Here is a 26,702-nt window from a genome sequence, read left to right as displayed (position 1 = left end):
AATTTTGACACATTTCCTGCCAAAACTTCAATTCTAACTTTTTATTAAATTTGATTCCAGAACTTTCACTGAATGCTTAAAAATATTTCTAAGCTAAGAGAATAGACCCCAAGAGTTCTCACCACAAGGAAAAAAAATTTTTTTTGGCGTGTCCATATGAGATAATGGATGCTAACTAACTTACTGTGGTGATTATTTCAAAATATACGTAAGTCAAATCATTACACTGTACACAAACTTACACAGTGCTGTCAATTATATCACAGTAAAACTGGGAAAAAGGAGAAGAAATTGTTTAAAAAAATATTTCAAAGCAATAAATTTTGATGACAATTCAAAAAGAGAGATTTACATACTTTTAAATTTACCAAATAGTTGACCTCAATATTATCTTTAAGACATTTCTTACTGTTCATTCATCCTTCTGAAAAATAATCAGTCATATTTACTATATTATTTTTTAAAAGGCATCTTAAAATTCCACAACTTATTCTGAAATTCATATCCAAAAAACTTCCATTTATATTACACTTAAAGAGAGAATTAATGCAGAACGGCAATACTTGAAAAGTACGTAAAAGCCAAAATAAGATGTCCTGAGCCACAAGCAAACAAAATTCCATCAGAGACTCTTCTGAGTTTGTTAACAAGAGGCTTAAACCCACTACAACTTTATAAGAACTGAAAAAAGTTTCCTCTTTGCTCCTAAAGGTTTACACAAAGCCATTAATATGTTAATAATATATTTTATATATTCTATATAATATATAAATTTTATTATATGTGTACATATTATATAAACATAATATGTTTCAATATGCATAAAAGGTGGAAATAAGCTATGAGCAAAACGGCATGATTTCTTGATCTATATAAAAGGAAAATATATCACAATCAATTCATATCTTGTTTTTTTAAAAAAAGCAATTTTGTTCTTATCAATTCACACATAAAATAGGTCTGTTCACTACTTATGTCTTATAATAATAAGATCAAAGCTTGAAGAAGCCAACAGCTTGATATAAAATGTAAATTTACTCTGTAAATCAACTATCACACAAAACTTAATTTTTTTTACTATTTACGCTGTAAAAGTTTGCACAGCATTAGTCTGCCACATCTATGTTTTCCTCATGATAACTCAATATTTTCTTAGAAATAAATTCAAACATCTGACGTACGCAGAACCGAAGTTTCAAATAAACAGCAAATTTCAGCAGCTCTACCATTTGGACCTCTACCTCACCCAACGCTGACTTTCAGGGCTGGAGGATGAGCGGGCAGAGGCTCTGGGCACTTAGATTATGGAACATGGGGCTTGCTCCTCTCCCTTTGCCTCCCCCTACTCCCACCATAAAACCAAACACATTAGAGCAAAATTAAGAGTAAGAAAATCCAAGCCCTAATTCTCCATAATGACTACTTTGATGTTTTTCAAATAATAAATTCCAAAAGAACAAAACAAAGAATGAAATTATTAGCCATCCCATGATTCTTTCCAATAACCCTAAAAGCAGTTTAATACACATGGACTATTAGTTGTAATACAATGTTAATAAAGCTGAAGCCAAGAGACCAAGAATGAAACAAAAGCCAGTTTACATTCAAGACCACTGATATTCAGGCACCATCCTGAGCTTGTATCACATTTAAGTGCACTTCTCAAACAGCAGATTAAAGCTGGACACAGAAGCTGCACTGCCTCCCTCAAATCTGAGGCTGGCCCTGCTTGTTATTAGCAACAGAATGCAGCATGAGTGCTGCTGTGCGAGTTCCCAGGTTAGGTCTCAAGGGGCCTTGCTGCTTCCTCTCTCAACCTCTCCGACCCGATACCTGCCACCTGCCACCATGTGAACAAACCACGTAAGAGAGAACTGAGGTGTCTGACCCACAGCTGCCAACTGCCCAACACACAGCCACCCAAGAACACCCGCCCCAGCCCAGCCAGAGGTCTGCAGCCCCACGTGTGAGCCCAGAACTCCCCACCTCAGCCTAGCCCAAAGTGGCCACCCACAGGAGCAAGAACTAATACATGATTTTCATTTTAACACCTCTAAAGTTTGGTGTGGTTTGTTACACAACAAAGATTGATGATCCACCATCCAAAACCACTGATTCAGCCCAAATGGACTACTTAAAACCCCCCCAAAGTCCACACCACTCCAATCTCTATTTCATGTTCACACTTCTATTTAAAATTATATTTGACATTTATGTGTATAATCTCAAGTGCTTCTCCTGAATTAATAGTCAACCTTCCAAATAAATACTTTCTATCATTTCTAATACCCTCAATCCCATTCCTACCTCATTCCCTAACGCATTCTTCTACCTCTCCTGCCTACAAGGACTTTGCTCTCTGCCTTCCACGAATGCTCACAGGACTTCTCTTTCTGCGATCCACATCAGCTTTCGGCACTTCACAAACACTAGCGTGGGTGTTTTCTCCCTCTTAAACTTTACTGTGAAGTTACTCAGGCATGCTCCACAGTTCTGTCATGTCTTCTCAGTGCTGATGAACTTGTCTTCCCCACTCCTTCATAGTTTCAAATGAATTTTTAAAATGCATGTCCCAACTTACCAATAAATTGTCAGCTCCACTAGGGTTGGAAGAAACTGTGAGTCCCTCTATCTCCTGTTGTGGCTGCTTGCACGTTACTAGAAAAGAACTGGTGACTGGATTCTAAGTTTGATCAATTTTAGAAATGTTGAAAACGAGCATTCAGCTGCCAGAAGTTGTTCCTGAAATGTAAAGATCGCCTTTCTACAGCTACCACAGTTGGTTGCCTGCATTTATTTTGTCCACGCATTAATATTTTATGCATGAAGTAAGATAAGAAAAATCCAAGTACGCTCCAGAATGAAAATTTCACTTCAAAATGAATCAAGACATAGCCCAAAAATATGGAGGCAAGAACATATAAGTGAGAATGGACATTTGCTTCAAATAGAATTAATTCACACTTTCAGTATTTATACTACACAGTCATTAGAATAAAATACAACTTAGTCTTCATGACAGTATCCTTCATTCTTTCTTGTTTGATACATAAAGATTAATTTTCTCTAAGAGTACCTTAGAAAATAGTTAAATGAGTATAAAATCTAGGAAGATATTTATCAAACTGTTAGCAGTTATTTTTAAGAACTGATATGTTTAACAGGGTGATTGCCCATTTCTGCTTTATATTGAGACGTTCTTAACGTGTATACTAAAGAAATCTTAGACTTTTAAATGGCTTTCAGTATTTCTCTTTCAAAAAACGTTTAAAACATTCAACTGCTCTTCATCGTTTGGCACTAGAAATGAATCTAGATCATATAAAACAGTTATTGGTTCCCTAGCAACACTGAAGGGGCCTCTTGACACAGAGGCATAGTTTTTCAAGTGCTGATGTGAGGAACAGTCACAAATTGCAGAAGACAAAAGGCAGACACTTGGTCTCATGCAGTGTCTCCGGATTCTTTCCTACTACTGCCCAGTTCTGCTCATGTGGCAAATCGAGTGACAGTTTAACTTGCAAACTACTTGAAGGTTCAAACATGGTCTCAAAACTAAATCAGATAACAAATCTTACAATTTTATTCAAACTTATATCCAGAGTGTGATGGAATAGGTAGCACATTATCAACCACAAGTATTTGAATCTCATCCCATTTTAGCAGTGACAAAAATAACACCTCTCAGTTTAATGCTTGCTTTTTTTAATCTCCAAATTCCAAATCACTTGGATCTTTATGGAGCTTCTCTTCTGCCCAGTCTGACTTCTGTCTGGGCATCAAAATGACATGAGTTCAGCAGAACATTTGGTAGCCCTTGATGCTGTCCTCTCCTGCTGGGGCCTCAGGTCTGTTTCTACCCTAAGAACAGAGCAGAACTGGACACAATGGAAGCGGCTGTTCCACTAGGAGGAAGGCAATGTTCGGAACTGATGACCTGCCCTGACTTTTTTTTTTTTTTTCAAGTTTAAGCTACATATTAACCTGGATAGTCTGCAGCTATCCTTTTTTTCCTTCTGGCAATCCTGAAGTCATAGAAAGTTGGAAAGTGCTCATAAAACTTTATGGTGGGTTAAAAAAAAGAAGTAAACATGCGAGAATTTTTAATAGTGTTTTGATGGAGGAAAGCCTTAGAGAAAAACAGAGAAGAAACACAACAGCTATGAAGGGAAAGACAAATTTAACTACACTGAAAATTTTAGGTTAGAGAGTCACTAGCTGGCATTCAACAAACACTCCCTGAATGAAGGACGGTATTCTGCTGTTCTATCACTGGGCAAACCAAACAAAAGGAACGGTTGGAAACATGTTTTCCACAGATTCACCTATACCAGCAAGACAGCAAATGTGAAATCTGAGCAGGGATGGCATAAGCACAGGGATGCTAAAGATCATGTCTGAGCGCAGAATTCAAGCAGTGACGGGAGAGGTCTTTTCATCTGGGTGCAGAGAGAGGAGCTGTGAATTATGAGACAGGTAATTACATCAACTGTCTAGAGACCTAAGCAATTAGCAAAGAGCTTTAATACAACAGAATAAAAGAGCAGTCAAGAACTCTGGGTGCCTAGACATAAGCAGGTCACAATTCTAGGATACGCTGAGGGAAGAGCCGGCAAAGCAAAGCTCACAGGCACAAACACAGACCTTCGCACAAGAGAACGGAACCAGAAAAGGCCAAGCTGGGCACAAGTGCTGACGGCTGATGATGGCACATGTGGAGAGGGTCTGAGCACAACCTACTGTCCACACGACAGCGGGCCTGTGAAACAGAAACGTGCAACCACAACAGCCGACTTGCGAAATTTAAGTATGCAAACCCACTTTTAGGAATTGAGGCTGAACTCACGAGAGCCACTATGTGCAAGAATATTATTCACTGAAGCACTTCGCGATAGGAAAACATCTGAGAACAACCTAAATGCTTTAATAACAGGCAGGAAAACGAGGGGCCGCAATCCAAGCTCATCAACCTGAGACAAAGAGCTGGGACAAACACAAGAGGCCAGACCCAGTCCCTCCAGCAAAGACCTTACTAAAGTACGGCTCTGCGGGGGTAAAATCGACTTCCACTCCCATTAGTAGATGTTTGACTGACTACTGTCACCTCCAGGTTTAATTCCATTTACCTGGCAGCAAAGATAATCATCTAATCATACCAGATCTTTCAAAAAGACCATGACTTTAAATATATATGTTTAATAAGAAATATACAAATATAATATAATACTGCTTTTCTTTGGACTATGCTACAGAGTGAATTGTCCCCCAAAAAAACGCATGTTGAAGCCCTAACCCCGCCTCCCCAATCCCACGTGACTGTACTGGAGACAGGGCCTTCAGGGGGTGATTATCGTTAAATGAGGCCATAAAGGTGGAGCCTTAATCTGCTAGAACTGATGTTTCTTATTATATCTGTAATATTATGATTTATAGTAAGAAATATATATTTGGTCTTAATCCCAGTTCCTGGCACAGAGCTACTAAGAGTGATAAAGCTGTCTTTTGTTATGTTAATGAGGTAACTTTTGGGAACCCCCCTAGGTAACCTAAGGATGGGCTGGTTGCCAGGGGAAACCAACCTTGTGAGTAGAGGATGGGAATTTTCGGTACCATCCCACCTCCCAACTCTGGGAGGGGAGAGGGGCTGGAGTTTGGGCTCCAATGAGCTTACTTAAGATGGCCTCAGTCACCAACAGCCAGTGATTTAATCCATCGTGCCTTTGTAACGAAGCCTCCATAAAAAACCCAAAAGGACAGTGTTCAGAGAGCTTCTGGGTTGGAAAACATGTAGAGATGTGGGGAAACTGGCACACTTGGCAAAAGCATGGAAGCACATCTCTTCCATCTGGCTGTTGAAGTTACATCTTTTTTATAATAAACTGGTGATCTAGTAAGCAAAATTTTTCTCTGAGTTCTGTGAGCCACTCTAGCAAATTAACCGAACCCAAGGAGGGGATTGTGGGAACCTTAGATCTGAAGCTGATAGGTCAGAAACACGGGCGACAACCTGGACTTGCAATCGGCAACTGAAGTGTGTTTGTAGGGGGCAGTGTTGTGGGACCGAGCTCCCTCTTAACCTGTGGGATCTGATGCTATCTCCAGGTAGACAGTGTCAGAATCACGTTGAATTGGAGGACACCCAGCTGGGGTGGGACCATTGCTTGGTGGTGTGGGAAAAAATAAAACATCAAAAATGGTGTCAGATTTGGAATATCCCAACCAAACCCAACCATTTTTATCTACACCCAGGCCACTATTCTCTCTCACAGCCTGCTAACCGGCTTGCCTGCATCATGCACTCTTCCTCATTCTAACCCATCTCCATACTTCACCCAGAGTGTTCTCCATACAGTTGTTTTTTAAATGATGTCACTGCCACGTTTGAAAACCTCTGGTGGCTCCACATGGACTCAAACACCTCAATTCTACAAGGTCCTTTGATCAGGCACTTCCCTACCTCTAGTTTCTTAGCACTCTCCATTCCCACTGTAAGCTTCAGCCAGTTCTTCATCCTCTCTTCCCACTGAGCCCCTGCATGTATGATACTGCCTCCCTGCTCCATGCCACCTCTTAAGATAACTCCGACTACTTTGGTCTCGGTTCAGGCACTTCTTCCAGAAAGCTTTCTCTGTGCCCAAATATGGATTGAATCAGAAGCCCTCTGTGTGCTCCCAGCGCAGCTGATAAGGCCTCCATCAGAAGCACTTATCCTGCTCTCCTGAAGCTGCTGCTTTACTGCGCGTCCTTCCTACTCTGCACCCCCAGGGGATATTTCACATTTGATTCTGAAGCCAAAGACCATGCTTCTGGATGGTCATTGGTCTCCTTCAGCATAGCAAAATTTCAAGTACTCAGCAGGGGGAAAAAACTCACAGGCACAAGTGCCAGAGATGATAGTCCATTTCAAAATACTGGAGAAAAATTAACAAGTTGTATTGTGGCTAAAAGTAGGTGAAATAAGTTAAGACCTTTCTCTATTAAAAGAGGAAACTGTAACAGCAAAAGTGTTGTAGTCTGTGGCCAATCATAGAAGGAAATCTAAGAAATTCAAGGAAGCACTAAGGGGAAAAGGATGAGTAAGCCCCTGTTTGTGGCACATGCTTTCCCTTGCTGAAATGTCCGCTTTCCCCCTTGCTCCACCTTCTCCCACAGAGAGTACCTCCAGCCATTTATCCAGCACCTCTGACCTCATCTCCTCTCTGAAGTTTTTCCTGTTCCCCACAGGCAGTCTTAATTGTTTCCTCCTCTATATTACACAATGTGTTCCTCTATTGTAGGTAATTGTTTACACGTCCCTACCCTGAAGCACTTACTTTCACTCACATTAACAGGGTCTCAGGGCTTCATCCCCGGAGGGTATATCCCAAGCCTATCTAATAAACTGCAAGTGGAGGGCTGGACTCAGAGCAGAGGGAAGGTGAAGGAACCATTCCAAAGAAGGTTGGTGATGGGAGACAAGACAGACAGACCTTGTGGGGAGGCCATAGAAAGACCATGTATGTATTCAGGGAAGCAAAGAAATGGAAGCAAAGGAATGGAACAATAAAGCCGAGACAGGAGCTCAAGCTCAGAGGGAGCTGAACAAGCCTGGTCATGTGCTGAGAGGAGCAAAGATTGATGCTTATTACTTTAATATCCATACTATAGGGCCAGCCCCAATGGCACAGTGGTTAAGTGTGGTGCGCTCCGCTTCGGTGGCCTGGGTTTGGTTCCCGGCACCAGACCTACATCACTCACCTATCAGTGGCCATGCTGTGGTGGCAGCTCACATACAAAAAGAGGAAAATTGGGGCTAGCCAGATGGCACAGCAGTTAAGTTCGCATGTTTTGCTTCAGTGGCCCGGGGTTCACTGGTTCAGATCCTGGGTGCAGACGTGGCACCGCTTGTTAAGTCATGCTGTGGCAGGCATCCCACATATAAAGTAGAAGAAAATGGGCATGGACGTTAGCCCAGGGCCAGTCTTCCTCAGCAAAAAGAGGAGAATTGGCAGCAGATGTTAGCTCAGGGCTAATCTTCCTCAAAAGAAAGAAGGAAAGAAAGAAAGAACAAAAAGAGGAAAATTGGCAGTGAATGTTAGCTCAGGGCAAATCTTCCTCCACCAAAAAAAAAAAAGACAATACTACAAAAAATGCCAGCAAATCTGGTAAGAAATTAACATATATGCAATTTTATATATAGTTATGTTAACGTGAGAAATATGACATTAAGAAAAACTCTTATTTGTGAATATCCTAAAATCACAACTACGAATGAAGAATCTTTCAACTATCTCTAGAACAACACGAAGCAAAAAGAGAAAAATACTACACAGTGATGTGTGGTCTCTCAAAATACCTGGAGTCATTTCAAAGATATTAACAACAACAATAACCAAAAAACTAGAAATAAAAATAAGAAGAATCTAAATTTACATTCCCAAAGTCTTGCCTATTTCTTTGGTTTCTTGGAAAGGGTTGTGATGACCTTAATGTCAACTGTTCTACAGAATTTCTCTGATACAGACTTTTTTGAGAAATGTCAAAGAATGTCCTAAGGGTTACTATTTCAAACAGAAAGGACACATTCAATCATATTGCTGCTGAGTTCAGATCATGGAATTCAGGAACCTTATGTAAAAAAAAAAAAAAAAGTCAAAAATGAGTCACTGGGGCCAGCCTGGTGGCCCAGCAGTTAAGTGCGCAGGTTCCACTTTGGCGGCCCAGGGTTCACCAGTTCAGATCCCAGGTGTGGACATGGCACCGCTCGGCAAGCCATGCTGTGGTAGGCATCCCACATATAAAGTAGAGGAAGATGGGCGTGGATGTTAGCTCAGGGCCAGTCTTCCTCAGAGAAAAGAGGAGGATTGGCAGCAGTTAGCTCAGGGCCAATCTTCCTCAAAAAAAAAAAAAAGAAAAAAGAGTCACCATAGCAATGTTAAGAAATAAACCAGACAAATCACAAAGTGGTATGTTTACAGGACGATCAGGACAAGCACAATTTTGTTGTGTGTTTGCTAACAAATACTACAGATGTCTTGGTGAGCAAGCAAGTCACCAGGCTATTCCAAACCCCGTGCAAAAATGCGCCCACCATGCTATTACAACATTTCCTTGACCCTAACTCCAACCTATGCTAACTTTCCTCACCAGGAAGGTGCTTAGGGATTAGCAATATTTAAAAGTCACCTAAACAGTGTTTCCAGAAAGGAAAAAGAAAAACATTTCAAATATGTGAATACTAGTTAACTACTCCAACCAGGCCTTTAAATATTGCTGGGGGAGAGAAGAAAACACTCACAGGAAGGCAGAAATTGTACTCTTTGCTGTCCCGGAGTTTTAGTTGTTTAACTCCCACGTGTGCTACTCAGTACAGTATGTTAAGACCTACTTAGAGCTAAGAAAGTAATCCTTACAGTCAGATAAATTACCAACGATGAGAAGTGACAAAGTATACTTATTTGTTTTTCTCTGTGTTTTTCTTGTATAAATTCCCAGCTCCCCACCTCCAATGAGAAATCAAAAAGCAGGCGCCCAGGAAATAAACTGAGATGGAAATGGGGAAATCATCATCTTAACAATAATAGCACATTTTATACATGTTAACTCTCAATCCTCAGAACTCTGAGGGAGGCGGTTCTATTAGGCCCACTTTACAGTGAAGAATCAGACACCGAGAGGGATCTAAGCCACTAAGGCAGCAAGCTGCACATCCAGGCAGCCCAGCTCCCAGCCACGCTCGTCCTGTGGGCAGAAGTCCAGTGGTAAACACCCCTGGACATAGAGATTTTGCTTTAAAAATCACTATAAAATACAGTGAGTACTTTACCAGACCCCAATCCAAACAGCGTGGTGGAGGAGAGTTGGGAATTGACACTGTTTCTCTCCCATACTCATTTTCTAAGGAGACGGCATTTTAGGGAGCACGTGATTCAAGAGTTCGGGTGAACCTTTTTGCTTAACAGGGAAATAAATATCAGACTAGGAATCTGTTGTCAAGTCTGTCACAATAAAAGCTCTATCATTTTGGACACGTTGCCTCTCTAGGGCTCAAACAAATTAAAGACGTCGAACTTAACTGTCTATTCAGATCTAATATGTCCTAATTCTAGACCATCATTCAATCAACCATCAAGAGGCCTCCCCCTGACACCCATCGCCCCTCTCCCCCTGCAACTCAAAAAGCAGTCGCAGTGGTTCTCTGAGTCCCCCTCACAAGGGCAGACATTTCTGAAACATCAGCCTCCTGGATTATGGAAGTTCTGCCCACTAATAGCATGGGCTCTAAAGTCAGATCTGGGTTCAAATTCAAACTGAGCTTACTAAATGCTTGGCCTGGCTGCAGGCAAGTTGCTAGCCTTTTTAAGTCTTATTGTTTTCTTCTTTAAAGTGGGCATTAAAGTACTAATGCCTACTTCATCATAGGGATTAAATAAAATAACGCTCGTAAAGCTCTGAACAGTTCCAGCACAACCTGGTATCATTCTTTCAATAAACAGTAGCTAGTCTGACAATTCAGTCATTTTATAAGCCTGTCACTCCCACCAGGATATAAATTCCTGTAGTGTGGGGAAAGTATCTTTTAATCTTTTATCCCTAACACTTTAGCAGTGCCTTCCATGTTGGAAGAACTCAAAATTTGATATGTAAATAAATGATACTGAAATCTATCTACCAGGTTTGGCAAGCAGAATATCACTGGTGACCTAGGCCAAATCGGATTTAGTGAAGTCTCTGGGGAGATGCATACATCTAACTACAGACGCTGAGATCATGTGAGCAGAGACAGAAGTGACCACTATTTTGAGGAACCTGGTTCTCAGGGGTAGGAGAAAAAGAGTAGAGTGTGATGTGTGGTAAGGAAAGGTTGTTTGGAAATGAGGAACGTAGAGCATGTTTATACATCAAAAAGAAGGAGCAAATAGAATGGGAGAGGTTAAAAATACATACAGCAGAACACTCAGAGACTGAAGGATCAAGTCCTGAGAAAAGAACGATGCCTAGAAAACGGGGATAAGGCACTTTTAAATAGGCATGGAGGGAAGGACAGAAGAGGACCGCTATAATTAGGGATAAGTTCACACACGGGGGTACAAGAAATGAAGGAAATTTGTACCTGAGTGCCTCATTTCCTCTGTGACAAAGGAGGAACACAGCACCGACTTAGAATAAAAGAGGCAGACAATGTGTGGGGAGAGGGGTTTTGGAGACTGGTTCACGTCTGAAATGCCCGTGAAGAGAACGGGGAAAGAAGTGAAGGACTCCAGAATGGAACCGACTGAAACCAGCTGAGAGGTGACGAAGCTAGGCAACGATATACTGAGGTTTATCCTATCATTTTTTCTAGTTTTACATATATTTGAAATTTTCCATAATTAAAATGTTTAAAAAAAAGAGAGAACCACAATGATGCGGCACTACAAACCCACCAGGACAGCTGAAACGAAACAATGAGGATGTGGCGCAACTGGAACTTTCATACTCTATCGGTGGGGGTGTCAACTGGTACAACTAACTTCGGAAAACTGTTTGGCAGTATCAACGAAGCTAAAAATAAGCAGGAGCTACGTGCACCAGAAATTCCACTCATAGGTAGAGAAATGTACACACGTGCACTAAAACGTGTATGAGAATGTCATAGCAGCAGCTTCCACAATAGTGAAAACTGGAGGAAAAAAGGTAAATCAACAGCAGAATGGGCAAACCAGTTGTGGTACAGTCACATGACAGCATAGCATATAGCAATGAAAACGAATAATCTCCAGCTACACAACCTGAATAATCTTACGAACATGGTAATAAGTGAAAGTTAGAAAAAAACATACACTGTGCAATCACAGTTATATAAAGTGTTAACACTAATGTATATTGTTAGAAATCAGAAGAGAATGAAGAAAGTTACTGGAGGGGCCACAGGCGGACTTCTGAGATGCAGGTTACATTCTATTTCTTGATCTGGGTGATAATTACATAGATGTGTCCCTTCTGTGATAATGTTCTGAACTGTCCTCTTATAAATAATGCTCTAAACTGTGCTTTTCTATGTATGAATGCCATACTTCAAATAAAAGGTTTATTTAAAAAGAATAGAAGGAGTTAGAGACAGAAAAGTTATTTTTATTTTGTCTTTGTTAAAAATATAATGTTCTGATACTTTATAAATATACTTTAAAAAAAGTCTAGTCAAATTGGACAATAAACAGTCTCCCCAGTGCACCCAGCTGTGCATTCCCACTTTCTCTCCATCTGTGCACCATAGTCCATGAGCAGGAGCAAAGAAATCAGCCTGCAGGAGTGACCCATATCAGGGAGGAAAGGTGGGGTCTGACCCTGCGACTCAGGAATATAGAAGAAATTCTGGTTTTAAAGTAACCAGAAGACCAGAGTGGGGTGGACAGGGGTAAAGCCTGGAGATCTCAATGATAGCAAGGAGGTACGATGGAAGTTCGAGAAAGCTGGGAGACAGTGACAACAGAGCTCAAGATTTCAGAGCTGAAGAACTAAGTATAAGAAGAGGGTTGCCGAAGTGAAATGGATAGAAAATCACTGTATTTAAGAAGTCAAGGAACTGTGGTGTAGGGATGTTATAAAAAGTGAACCATGAAATGTAAATACTAAAACGCCAAGGTAATGGTATATGGGGGTTGGAGAGGAGGGGATGGGAGGACGAGACGGGGCATTTCCTGGTCAACGTGGAGAAGCAACCAGAAGTTTGGTAAAAGCAGAGGGCAGAAGTTTCAAGGCCTGAAGGGCTGGCACACAGGTAGAGAGGAAATGGTCTGGAGAAGCCAATGAGGTCCCAAGAGAATAATCAGAAAACCGTGAATTTGTACATCACACAGCATATCTACTCTGACCCCCACCCTGCTCTGCTGGGTGCTCTGCTTGGTAACCCAGCTGAGGGAATAAGTGCCTCACTCCCTCCTCCCAGATGAAGCTCGAGGAAAGTACTGGCACGGTAACTTCCTCATTCATACTCCCGAAGCACCTAATAAAACACCTTGCCCATATGTACACATGGTATTATTTATTTACACCCTGACTTCTTCCACAGGGATTGAGGATCCGCCTAAGAAATATTTAAAATATAATTTATAAATCGGGAACAGAGAAAATGTAAATTATAATGAAAAGCCAGACAGGGGGAGTTAAGAATGTGAACATGCAGATTTTCTACAAGTATTTCTTGAATCGGACTGTGATCCACCCCTCCCCCCTCCCCTCACGTACGCAGACACACTCATCTCAGGGAAGCATTCACATTTCAATTCCAATTGAAATTAAGTCTTAGCCTTTTTCAATCTACGTAGAATATTGCCTTCCCCAGGTTCTCTCTAATACACAGATGCTAATTTCAGAATTCTCTGGCAAAACAAATGTAAATTGGGTATTTTGCATTATGGGTAAAGCAGATCTGTTGCCATGGTGAATATTTTCATCACCTTCACAGAATACTATGTATCATTCCATTTTAAGAAATCTGCCTGTGCCCCTTGCTCATAAAAACCTCAGGTTCTCTTCCTTTAATTAACATAAAACAGGGAAAGAGACTGAGTGCTTGGCAAAAAAAAAAAACACCAAAGAACAAAAAACTCAGGTGAAGTGTCTTATAAAGATGAGAGCATAGAAAGTAAGAAAGCAAAGAAATACACATAACAGCAAAATGAGTAAATAATTTCTTTATGGAAAATCCTAAAATTAATAAAGGAAGCATTAATTACAATACGAAAATCATTCCTGTTGTAAGCATGTCTAACGTGATTGTCTTCCCATAAATTCCTTTGTAATATCCCAAAGTGAACTCAAATTTCCCTAGCAACCATCACTAGGGGCCATTCTTTCCTTATTTGCCATCTCTCCAGAAACACATTTATTTCCCCCATAGGCAAGTTAAAAATATTATTTTGGTGCATATATTTGTTTTTTCTGCCTTATATCTAAAATGGAAATGCACATAACTATCAAATAAGGACAGCTGATATAATTTTGTGTGTGTGTAACAAATGCTCTGATGATTACAAGAAACTAAATAAGAAACAAGAGACTTTATTTAGCTTGTTGCCAACAAGAATGCTATGTGACACAAATAATTATTTTAGAGGTAAAATCTCAAGAGAGCAACTCCAAAGGCATGTTCCATTTGACAAAGCTGTTTTGACGGCGCACCACACCCATGCTATTTTAGTTAGTAGGATGTTCTGAAACTAGATATGGTAGGTGACTGGAAAAAAAGCTCCAAGTACTGACCCGTGCTGACCAATAGGGTAGCTGCTAGCCATATATGGCTACGGAGCACTTGAAATGTGGCTAGTGCAAACTGTGATGTGCTATAGGTCAAATGCTGACTAGATTTTGAAGACTTAGTATGAAAAAAAATTTAAATCTCACTAATGTCCAATTTAACCACATATGGAATATTTTGTATATATTGGGTTAAGCAAAATATATTCAAATTCATTTCACCTTTTTGTTTTTACTTTTAAATGTGGCTACCAGAAAATTATAAATTACACATGTGGTTTGCATCATATTTCTATAGGACAGCACTGTATGGACCAATGCCACAATATATCAGACTTGGGCCTTGGTTTTACAACTTGATTCCTATAAATAAAAATATAATGTGTACTTCCTACCCCAAAGTTGTCAGGAGAGTAGATTCAAATGACCTGTGTGTGAAATTGTCTTAAAAAATAAAGTACCATCACTTTTCTGGCCCAGATTCACCAGTTCATTCTAAAAGTATCAGATTTCACATTGCACAACCAAGTAGGTTAAAAAGGCTTCTCAGTTCTTACTATAGAATTACCAGGGCCACAGAACGCTCAAAAGTCTTTGTCTAGCCCATTACAGAAAACCCCCAGGGGAATCTTCCGGTACTCAAAAGTTCAAAGCACTCTTCACTGGAGAATCTGAGAGAGACGGAAGAAGGTCAGCTAGAGTCCCTCTAAGGATCCAACAAAGATGTGGCCCAACACATCTGGTTCACTGTATCCGCAGTTCCTTGAGATTCCTTGAGAGCATTTTACCTGTGCAGCCAAAGCATCCTTCCTTTGCAGAAACCTGTAAACTCACACAGAATACACGCCTACACTAGGGAAAAAGTAACCGTGATTAGTTATGTCGTTTCTTCTTGAAAGCTAAACACATCTGTATTTCTTAGAAGTAAATGAAATCAAAGTCATTCTCATTCCAACTGGTAAAATATCTCCGAAAGAAAGAAAGTGATTTAATAGTTTCTAAAGAAATCTGCATTATCTCAGAATATACAAACCTTGGTTAATATGACTGTTAATCCTTTTTCTCACCAACTGTCAAAGGACAAACTGAAGCACCCCACTGATCTCACACCTACCCTAAAACAGACTGTCATCATCTCCCTTACCCTACCTCCCCTTTGTCTACAGAGCAGGCACTGTCATTTCTTCTAAGAGCATCCAGCCAATTAAAACAAATTGCAAATACTGCTGAGTCAAGTTATGGCCTTTAAGGCTTGAACTCTAATTGGCTAACTCTTTATTAGAAACCACAATGGGTGAGTCAATGAGATGAAGGAAGAAAGGCTACAGAAAAGACTAGTGGGAAAGCACAAAAGAGACAAAATGTCTAAGTCACCATCTTGCCACTGAATGCAGAAACATTTTGAGCTTCCTTCCCTTCTTCTTTTATGTGGAGATAGTAACAGATTCAACAAAGTGAACAACTTACAAAGAAAAAAATACCAATAATAGAGCCCCAAGAGATCACTCTACCAGCACTCCACCAGCTTGCTGAACAGATCACTCCACCATGCCAAGGTGCTGGTCTCCCATCCCCCTCACCCTCCACCATTTGTAAATTCAGCCCCACGGAAGAAATCAAGTGGAAAATAAGGAACCAGAGCTAGAAAGGTTACTGCTCTTCACTTCTACTTAGTGCTATCCTCTTAATAGAAACCAATCTAATTCCAACACCAATCTAACAATTACTCTAGAATATTAGATTTCTTAAAAAACACAAGATAGATGAAAGACAGTAAGATAAGGCCTTAACCTCATTTCAATTAGACCATTTTTAATTATTTTTTGGGTTACGTTAATAATTATTGTAAAGTTCATATCCATTGCTTGCTGGCCACCAAACGAACCAAATAAAAAGCCACCAGTCTCAATTCCTGCCTTTATTTAATTATACCTGATAATGATTTGTGTATGATAGAGGAAAGGTGGAAAAGAGGCTGCAAACAGGAGATTAAAATGAGATTGGAGTGGAAATATAAATTGACTCCACTCCTGAACATATGGCAAAACTGAGCTGTGCCGCATACCAAGCTCAGGCCTGCTCACCTCTTCCACGAGGTATCTATTTTTGATCTGCAAATGCTCTTTCCCCTCTAGGTCTAGACAAACATGAATTCCTGTCTAGCACACCCTTCCCTATTACTCAATTAACATGCACTGTGCCATACACTGGGAATGAAATGAAAAATAAACAGACAATCCCTGACCTCATGAAAAGTACGGTCTGGTGAGGGAAAACAATTACAATAAAGGCACACTTGGTAAGTGTCAGAACATGCTCCAGGAGTGGGATGTGCCGGGAGCACAGGGGAAAGCTCACTTAATCAGATGCCAAGTATGAAGCTATTTCAACCATCTTAAGAGTTGCTGGTATAACCTGGACTATGAGTAGTGGCTGGAGGGATTCAAGCGACTAAGAAACTGACTAGATGTAAGCAGGTGAGAGAATAGGAAGTGTCAAGTAAGATACCCAGATTTCTGCACTGGCATTTTGGTGGCTGAAAATGCCATTTAACATGAGAGGGAATAGTGGTATGTAGACAGGTTCAATTGGAGGCGCCTGTGGGAAGTCTAAGCAGAGATGTTAAGTGGGTGGTTTGAAATTATGGGCAAAGCTTGGGAGACAGAGAGACTAGAAATAGACTAGAGGCTGTAAGGACATAAATGGTAACTGAAGCCATAAACTGAGGAATCTCAACATTTATGTACAAGGAAGAAACTGGGCCCATAACAGAAAATGAGGAAAAGCTTCTAGGTCTGGGTGGCTGGAAGGTAAGGGAGTCCTCACCTGCTGGCTTCTACCTTCTCCCCTGGCTCTGCTACTGTCCCCTAGAGTTAAGGCCCTATGGGCAACTCTTCACTGTCAAACCAACTGCAAGTGCCAAGTACATTTCTCATTCCCCACTTACCTGATGCCCACTCCTCAATCTATTAAAATCTAGCTTTACTCTCACCATACAGAAACTGTCCTTCCTGTGGAACAGATAATGTCCTGAACGTTCTCAATAATCTCCTAATGGTGAGACTCACTGGCCTCACCTCTGGGACCCCCTGTCCTCTAGGTCTCCTGCATTCCCTATCACTCCCTACCGCTCACCTTCTGTCTACTATTAGATGCTGACGGTCCCCCGTGTCACATTTCACCTTCTCTTCTAGTCCTACTTGCTTTTCCTGGTTAACCTTACACGGATGCCACCTTTCAGCAGTGGTTCTCAATTCTGCACCACCCATCCTCGCCTCTCTCCTGAGAGCAGTCCTTTATTTAAATCCTCCTACTGGCTATTTTTCACCTCCATTCCCCTCAGACACCTCAAATACAACCTGTCCAAACTTAAGCTCATTGTCGCCCTCTCTAAAACTTGCTCCTCTTTTCTTTATCCCTGCAGATTAGTGACATAACCATTCACTCAAGCCAGAAATCTTATTGCTTCTCTCCGACTTCTTGCCATTCATTCAACTAACCAGATGTCAGATTCCACTGCAGCTCCCTCAAAGCAACTTTCCAGATCAAAGAGGAAGCCCAACACCACTCTGCTGTGTTTCAGCAGGGACTGCTTATGTCCAGGTCACCCCAGGTGGATTCCTGCCTTGGATCTATCTGTTCTCCCCGCCTGCAGAACTGCTGCAGAGCTCTGCGTCATTCTAGAGAATAATCTCAGCGTATATGCTCACTTCTTCCAGGCCTTGGCGTGCTTCTCAGCGCCACTGCAGGGGGCGGGATAATTCGACAGACGTCTATCATCGCTCGTCTCCTACTACGCTCTTGGCATAGCCTTCAGATCTTCACCCACCCAAAGGGTGGTCAGCAGTGACATCATGGGAAATTTGTTAAAATGCAAAATCTCAGGCTTCACCTCACACTTTCTCATAAGAATGACTCCGGCACACATCAAAAGTTTGAGAAGTGCTGATTAAATGCTTTATATGCACTGAATTTCTCAACTCCCAAGCCACATCACACCCTTTCAGATCTCCAGGTCTTTGCAAAAGCTGTACCATCTGCTGGGAATGTCCTATCAAACCTTCTGCACCTTGCAAAGTCCTATAGTACTGTACGGGCACCTAACACAGGCATAGTCCATAGTAGGCCATAAATATCTGAATGACTAGATCATTTAATCAATTAATTCAAGGATGAGCTCAGCTCGGGGCTTGCAGAATCTGAGGTACTAAAGTGCATTCAGGTGGAAGGTGAACGTTAGGCAGCTGGAAATATTGGCCCAGAATTCAAAGGAGAGGTGGGCTGAGCTGGCAATATTTTTAAGTCACTAGCAACTATTTGGACATTACAGAAATGGATAAATGAAGTCACCCAGGTTTAAGATGGAGTCTGAGAAGAGGACTATGAGCCAAATCACTGGGAAGCCTGACACTTAAAGGAGCTATTGTAGAAGACAGTGAAGAGCAGGTTAATAGGGTGGGAAAGAACCAAAATAGTTGTCAAGTTGCTCCAAGTGGGGCTGGCCCGTGGTGTAGCCGTTAAGTTCGGCACGTTTCACTTTCGCAGCCCAGGCTCTTGGGCTTCCCCACTTGTCAGCCACACTGTGGCCGCAACCCATGTACACAGTAGAGGAAGACTGGCACATAATGTTAGTTCAGGACTAATCTTCCTCAGCAAAAAAACTGAGCTCCAAAAAGATAAATGGATTTGCCATATGGTTATTGTTACCTTTGTCAACAGAAGCAGGGGAGTGGAACAGAACAATGACATCAGATATAAAGCGGAAGCTTAACTTCTCTAGACTAACAACTGAATGAGACAAAGCTAATGGAATGATCCCTGCAAGGGACATCTTTATTGGACGAGAAGGGAAAGACAGATGCAACTGATAAAAGTTGTATCATATAAACAGGCCTAGTGGTAAAGAAGTTGAAAACTTTCAGCTACACAACATTTACTAACACTTGCTATCTACCCGGTGCCACAAGCTAACACTGGGACTAGAACAATGAACAATGCAGGTAACGCCCCTGCCCTCTGACACATAGGGTAGGGAGTCAATGGAGGGTGGCATGCCTTGGAAGAGAAGCAAGCTTTGCTCTGATGGTTGGTATAATGGCAGGACTGTACATAGTAAGAGAGAGGTATATCGAGTGGATAAAGTTCACATCAAATAATCTTCATTTTTTTATGTAAAGGAAAAGACTCCAAGAAAGCAAAATGATAAACATTTCACTTTGTTCCTCAACAACTCCAAGACACTAGGATCCCCATTCTTAACACATAAAACACCTGATGCACACTGAGAAGACAGGTCTGCTGCCATCAAACGGCTAACAAGAGGCCAGGAGACCAGAATCACTGGCCAGCACTTTTTTAGTTCTGCTCATGTTGACAGCGTGAAAAACAGCAGCATCACAAACTCTGACAAGATCCCCAGGTGATGCTGATGCTTCTGGTCCATGGGCCACATTAGTTTACAACACCAGACAATGCCCTGGATCCTCGCATTCTCACAGTAGTGCCTGAAAGTATTCGACTAAGATCAAGACATGAAAGGGCTAATAATAAAAGCCTTCAGTACTTGGCATACAGTCAAACCAAGAGCAGGTTCTTTATAAATGACAGATAACTAGTGATAGAAATTTGGGATGTGATTAGAGGTAATCAGAGGAAAGTGGCTGCGGTAAGAGGTAGAATAGTACAGTGGTAAGACCAAGGATGAAGGAGCAAATCGGTGACCTCGGAAAGTTATAGTACCACTCTGTGCCTCAGTTTCCCCACTTGTACAACAGGCTTATCATAACACACACCCTCTAGGGTTGCTGGGTAAATTGAGTCAGTACACACAAAGCACGCAGAGCAGTGTCTGGCATTTAATAACCACTCAAGCAAGGCTTTAATTTTACTACTATTCCTACTGCTCTACTACTCCTCCCACTACTACTCGGAGTAGCATGACTTGTTACGTTGGCAAGAAAAACGCATCAAAAGGAGTTCCCCCAGCAACCCAGAGTATACCACAGAACTCTTTATAACACATATGGACAGATGGAGAAAGATCTACCACTGACAGCACTGCAATTTTTAATACGTAAGCCTCTGCCCCGTTTTGCGAATTGAGTTACCACTCAAGTTCACAGCAATGAGTTTCGAAAATGGCAACAAGTATCTAAAAAAATACTCCAAGCCATACATCAGTTACATAGTTTTTGAGTTGTGTCCTAAACTGGAATATTGGAATTACAAATAGTTTTCTTGCTTACCCGGCCAGGAGACAACTGTTCTTTAATGAGATGCTCACTGTAACCTAGTGTACACTTTATGAACAGAATGACTCTAGATGTATCAAAATATTCTTGATTGAGATGGTGCCTACCAAAGTGAGGCATCCAAAAAAAGTGAAATCCAGACAATTATCCAGATATCCCCAGAAAAAAAATTCCTCTACATAGTTTACGTTCTTCCACTTTTCTGCTTCAGATGTAAGCTAAAACATCTTTTTCCACAGACAACACAAATAATGCCTTCTCAACTTCAACTTCAGTTTAGTCCTTGACAAAACAAAGGTGGGAACCTGTCACGTAAACTGGTTACCAACCCTTCATCTTTTCCAGAAGCTCTACTTGGGAAATTTCAGCCAAATCTAAATGATATGTATCAAAAAGGTGGAGACAGTGCTATAGACTGAGATCGAAATTAGACTTGTTAATAGAATGTTGATCCCATGAGTAATGCTCACAGCTGTGGCATCCAACAATGGAGTTAACATTTCCACAGGAAGCAGAGAACCATCCCAACAGAAAGGACCACCCGATCCTGCTTTGGAGCACTTAAAAAAAAATTATCCTTCCGGAGGCTACAAGAAGTGTGCCTCCTAGGGTCCCACCTATGGACTTTTTTTTTCTTAATGAATCATATGGTTCCAAAATGCGACAAGTGCTTACTCTGACCAACAAGATCAGCTGGTTGAAACACTGACATGAAAACACATCAGTTTTGCTAAGTGTCAAACGATTACGCCTTCTAATGGTCCACGCATTTTTCAAATGCCTTTTTTTTCCTCCCGAGAAAGGCGCAGTCGAAAAATGTACTCGGCAATTCCTTTAGGAATTACCCTGTACAAGTCAGCCTGTCTTATCTTCAAAATGAACCAACTCATTATAAACTCAAAACCGAGATTACTAATTACTCCTTTGCACTTTGCTCCGGGACTGCGGAAATCAATATCGCATTTTTGCAGGAACCTACTTTGGATTTTCCACGGTCTGCTCGATCGAGTTACCATCCAGTTAACAGCTCGTGCCTGGGCTCGCCTCCCCTACCCGATCAAGCTTGGACGATCCGAGGCACCGAAAACCTCAGTGTCCATTTAATCATGGCGTTTGTAATTCAGCCTCCCCGCCTGGACTGCTCGACACCTGAAAACTTGCCCGCCCAAGGCTTTTGAAATCGGGTAACCCTGCACAGACTCGACACCGCGGCGAACAAGGGAAAGGGCAAGGCAAATAAAGCAGAGCCCGCACGCGCGGCAAAGAATAGCCTGGGAGGGACGCCAGGCGCACCGGGCACGCCGCGCCCACCCACCCGCGCCCCGGGAGCGCCTCCACCAAAGCCCGCAGCCCGGGGCTCGCCCGCCCGCTCCGTCGACGCCCCCCGGACATCCCACGCCCCCGCAGGGGTCCTCTCGGAGGCGCTCCACCTTCCCGGCTGGCGCGCTCCGCCGGGCAAAACCAGCCGGGCGCAATCCCTGCCGCACCGCCACCCCCGCCGCAGCGCCCCCAAGGCGCGCCCGCCCCCTCCCCCACGCTCATTGTTCCCGGGTGGCCGCGGGCTGCCAGCGCCCCAGGGCTCCGCCCGCAATGGGGACCCTAGGGACCGCAATGCCTCCCACTCACCCGCGACTCCGCACAGGAGCACGAAGCGCAGCAGAAGCGCCATGGTGGCGGCCCGGCCGTGGGCGGCGATGGCAGGTAGGCGGCTCTCACCCGCGGTCTCAGTCACTCTCGGGCTCGCGCGCTCCCGACTGGCTGGCGGCGGCGGCACCTCGGCACCCGCGTCCACCCCGCCCTCGCTCGGCAGGTGAAACACGTCACTTCCGGCAGTGGTAGCCCCCGCCGCGCGCGCCGCTCCGCCAGGCGCGTGGGGTTGCCGTGGCAACCGAGCGCAGAGCGCCCGCTGCTCCCCGGCGGGTTCTGAGCAGGGAACTCCCGGCCGCAGCGCTCGGCTTGGGGGCCGTCGGCAGCAGCTCGCGCAAAGCGTGACCCGGGCTCCTCGCCTCCGTGTCTTTAGGCAAATCCACGTTTGTGCGCGGGCCACCCCTCTCCCCAGACTGAAACTGAACTGCAGTCGCGCCCGCCTGCCCCGGACCCTGGAGAGCGCTCATGCAGAGCGCCTGCCTGCACTCACCCCACCTTCGTCTCGAGGTACAGCGGGGTGCAGGCCCCCAGCCACGCGTCCCACCCCTGGCGATTTGCTGCTGCAGGGGCGGTGTCTCCCACCTAAGGCTCTGGAGGAAGGCAACCGGGCAGCCTCCAGGATTGGCTCCCATCTCATTGAGTCGGATGGCCTCATGTAGAAGGCTTGAGAAGGCTTTTCCCCATCTCCAGTAATGACTGAAACCCTAAAGTGCAGCTACGGATTTGGGAAATACCCGGATTGGGTTTTCCCCCCTTGTATTTAAGGTTATTCTAGCCGTGAAATTGATCAATAAGACCAGCGAGCTTGAAAAGTGGGGCTAGGTAGGGGTGGTTAAAGGCCTCGGGGGAGGAGCTTAGGGGGCGGAGCATTAGGGATCTTGAATCGCCTGGTCAACTCTGCAGAGTCGCTTCTGCCTCCTGGGGCCCTCCATACTTGTTCTTGTGTGATTTTGCTGCTTGTTCTCCGTTGTTCTTTCTAGATAACGTTTATTTATAACTGCTGAGAGACGGGTGTTCCCGACAGTTCCGTGTCAGAGTGAATTAAAAGAGAGCGGTGTACAAGAGCGACAAATGTTGGAGAGGTTGTGGAGAAAAAGGAACCCTCAAACACTGTTGGTGGGAATGCAAACTGGTACAGCCACTATGGAAAACAGTATGGAGATTTCTCAAAAAGTTAAAAATTGAAATACCCTATGACCCAGCCATCCCATTACTAGGTATCTATCCTAAGAACCTGAAATCAGAAATCCCAAGAGTCCCTTGCACCCCTATGTTCATCGCAGCATTATTTACAATAGCCAAGACGTGGAACCAACCTACATGCCCAGAAACTGATGACTGGATAAAGAAGATGTGGTATATATACACAATGGAATACTACTCAGCCATAAAAAAAGACAAAATTGGCCCATTCACAGCAACGTGGATGGACCTCGAGAGTATCATGTTAAGCGAAATAAGCCAGTCAGAGAAAGATGAACTCTATATGACTCCACTCATAGGTGGAAGTTAGTATATTGACAAGGAGATCTGATCGGTGGTTACCAGGGAAAAGGGGGGGTGGGGGGAGGGCACAAAGGGGGAAGTGGTGTACCCACAACATGACTAACAAAAATGTACAACTGAAATCTCACAAGGTTGTAATCTATCATAACATTAATAAAAAAAATAGAGCTAAAAAAAAAAGAGAGAGAGCGGTGTAGCGCAGTGGGTAAGCTCTCCGGCTCCGGGATGGGGCAGGAACTGGGCAAGTAGCTTAGAAACAGCACCTACTTCAGGGGTAGGTATGAAAATTAAATGAGATAATGCACAAAAAAGTGCTTGGCACCGTGCCTGGCACAAAGTAAGTGCTCAGTGAGGTGAAAGCTAACAAAAAATAATATTGGAAAATTATTATTATTTCTTAAGCCAGCAAAGAGAAAGTAAATCAGTTGTCAGGATGACTAAAATTGCGCGCCCGCGGTTTAGCCTTGTGGTTTACAGCCCTGGCTGCATAGTAGAATGATCTGGAGAACTTTTACGCAATACCGACACCTGAGCCCCGACTCCGGCGATCCTGATGTAACTTGCCTCCCGTGGAGTCCTGGCTGATCTAAAGAGAATCCCGAGTAACCGCTGGGGCTTCCTATTAGTTAAGGAAACAGGAATCCTACTGGATGGAATTGAAGATATAAAATATTTGGAACTTAAATTTTTACTCATCACATTGTACTGTATGACATTAGAAAAGATTAAGCCCTGAAGTTGTTCATATCGATTTCAGACTGTTTTAAGAGAATGTTTCTAGTATTAATCAGTTCAAAGAAGCATTTGTTAGAAAGTTGCTACCCTGTCTCCTCCAGTAGACACGAAAATCACCCTTCTGGAGTCATCTCAGCCACTTCTTAGAGGAAATCTTAAGATGAAAAGGATTTTCATCTCAATCCTCTTTTTTTTTTTTTACAATCCTTACCTTTTGCCTCTGTCTGTGGTAGGCATTTTCATAGCTATCAATCACTTCTTTTACTTGGAATATTTCTGGAAAGCCAAAAAGGCACATTATTCATGTCTTTCTTGGAAGCACAGCCCATAGTAGGTTCTCTGGTATTTGTTGAATTGAATATACTCAATTGATGTATTAATTAATATATTGACTGTATTAATAAAAAATATTTAAATATCCATGCAGTAACTCACAAATCATTACATCTTAATATATCTTTTTAGAATGTACTTTTAAAAATGTAAATTTTACAGAATTAATGTTATATACTTTTTTAGATTACTGAACACAAATTTTTCCAAATGTATTATCACTGAGATTAAGTAACTTTGAAAGGATCAGTCTATCTTATTTAGGGAACTATTGCTCTTTAAAAATTTATATTAAAAGGGCTGGCCCAGTGGTGTAGTGGTTAAGTTCCTTTGCTCTGCTTTGGTAACCCAGGGTTCAGATGTTCGGATCCCAGGCACGGACCTGTGCACCGCGTGTCAAGCCATGCTGTGGCAGGTGTCCCACATTTAAAGTAGAGGAAGATGAGCACAGATGTTAGCCCAGGGCCAGTCTTCCTCAGCAGAAAGAGGAGGATTGGCCACAGATGTTAGCTCAGGGCTGATCTCAAAAAAAAAATTATATTAAAGATGAGAAAAAAGGGAAAAAAGTTACATGAAGTCATCTTTAGACTTTTCTTTGTGACTACATTATTTCATATAAGCAATAGCTAAAATTACACAGTTACCTGAAACTTCTTAATGACACCTTAAAAAGCCTTTGTGGCTATTATCAGCTTGGAAATTATGTCGCCTGGAAGCTATCCTGAGATGATCTCATTAATTCTGGAACGTACAAATTATTGATTGTTTGGTGTCCTCAAACCTAGCTAATAAGTAGTGCATAGCCATTAAATGAATTGCCCTGTCTTCATAAATCACCAAGCCCTCCCCGTTGTATAGCCTCTAAACAAGCAGAAAGGTGGTTCCTGGTCCATAGAGAAGGTGGTAATTATAGAGACATAAATAACTCTGTGGTTAACATAGCATCTGTCCTTACAAAGATTTCTTGGCAGTAATGGGTTTGTCAGCCCACCTACAGATTGTTAAAATTCTGTGACCACGTTCAGAGATTGACTTATACTTAAGAAGTAAAGGATTTTCACCTCTTTCCAGCCTAGAATATGAAGGCATGTGAAGCAAGAAACTTTCTTTCATATACAACACTGCTGATTTTTATATTTTCTGGAAAATGATTATGCTGTTCTTTTTATTGTTTTTGCTGAGGAAGATTTACCTTGATCTAACATCCGTGCCAATCTTCCTCTAATTTTTAGTATGTGGGCCACCAGCACAGCGTGGCCACTAACGGAGTGGTATAGGTTGGCGCCCAGAAACAAGGCCCAGGCCACTGAAGTAGAGCGCCCAAACTTAACCACTAGACCACCAGGGCTCGCCCTGTTAATGCTCTTCTTAATAAGAAATGAAGCTTCCTCATAAGTGTGTTCTGCTTAGCTTACCCAAATATTGATTTTATGGTTTAATACCATCCAAATCAACTATTTACTGCTAAGCAAATGAATTATAAATACATGCATTTTAAGGTTTATGACATCTATATAATATTTACGTCAACCCTTAGCCAGTGACCCAGAATTTTTTGTAAGATTCCTAATAATGCAGATTACAAAATGAGTCCACAAAAGTGCTAAGTTTATGCAGACCAAAACTGAGGATTTTATTGATGGCCTTTTTAAGTGTTCTCATCCAAGAATAATGTGTTTTGTCCAATTGCTTTCTTCTCATTGTTTTGGTCTCTGTCACTCCATACTAGTTGCTTTCCTTCAATTTCCACTGATTCATGGTTTTCTGCTCAAAAGTTAAAGGAGGGCAGAAAAAAAGAAGCATATTGAAAGTTTTTGGCTTGTAGGTGATACTTTTCTATGGGGTCAATTTGAGGAGACACCCAGGAAAATTACTTTTACGGGGCCAGCCCTGTGGCGCAGCAAAGTTCATGCATTCTGCTTTTCCGCTGCCCAGGGTTCGCCGGTTCGGATCCCGGGTGCAGACATGGCACCGTCAAGCCATGCCATGGTAGGCGTCCCACATATAAAGTGG

General features: G+C 42.4%; 1 protein-coding gene across 6 annotated transcripts in view; it reads right to left on the bottom strand.

The window, feature by feature from the left end:
• Window positions 1–26,702, bottom strand: part of CXADR (CXADR Ig-like cell adhesion molecule) — a 95,733-nt gene that overhangs the window by 34,237 nt on the left and 34,794 nt on the right. The window contains exon 1 of one of the 6 annotated variants that reach the window (XM_014829965.3): window positions 22,095–22,572. The exons of 4 other annotated variants lie outside the window; for them this stretch is intronic. In XM_014829965.3, coding sequence (XP_014685451.1) covers window positions 22,095–22,137 — 43 coding nt within the window. In that variant the 5' untranslated portion in view covers window positions 22,138–22,572. Of the gene's footprint in view, window positions 1–22,094; window positions 22,573–26,702 lie in introns of those variants that run through there. One more of the 6 variants, XM_070488725.1, reaches the window with a different exon arrangement.

This window comes from Equus asinus, chromosome 18 (assembly GCF_041296235.1).
Source record: "Equus asinus isolate D_3611 breed Donkey chromosome 18, EquAss-T2T_v2, whole genome shotgun sequence".
Lineage (NCBI taxonomy): Eukaryota > Metazoa > Chordata > Mammalia > Perissodactyla > Equidae > Equus > Equus asinus.
This window is presented reverse-complemented; position numbering and strand designations above follow the sequence as displayed.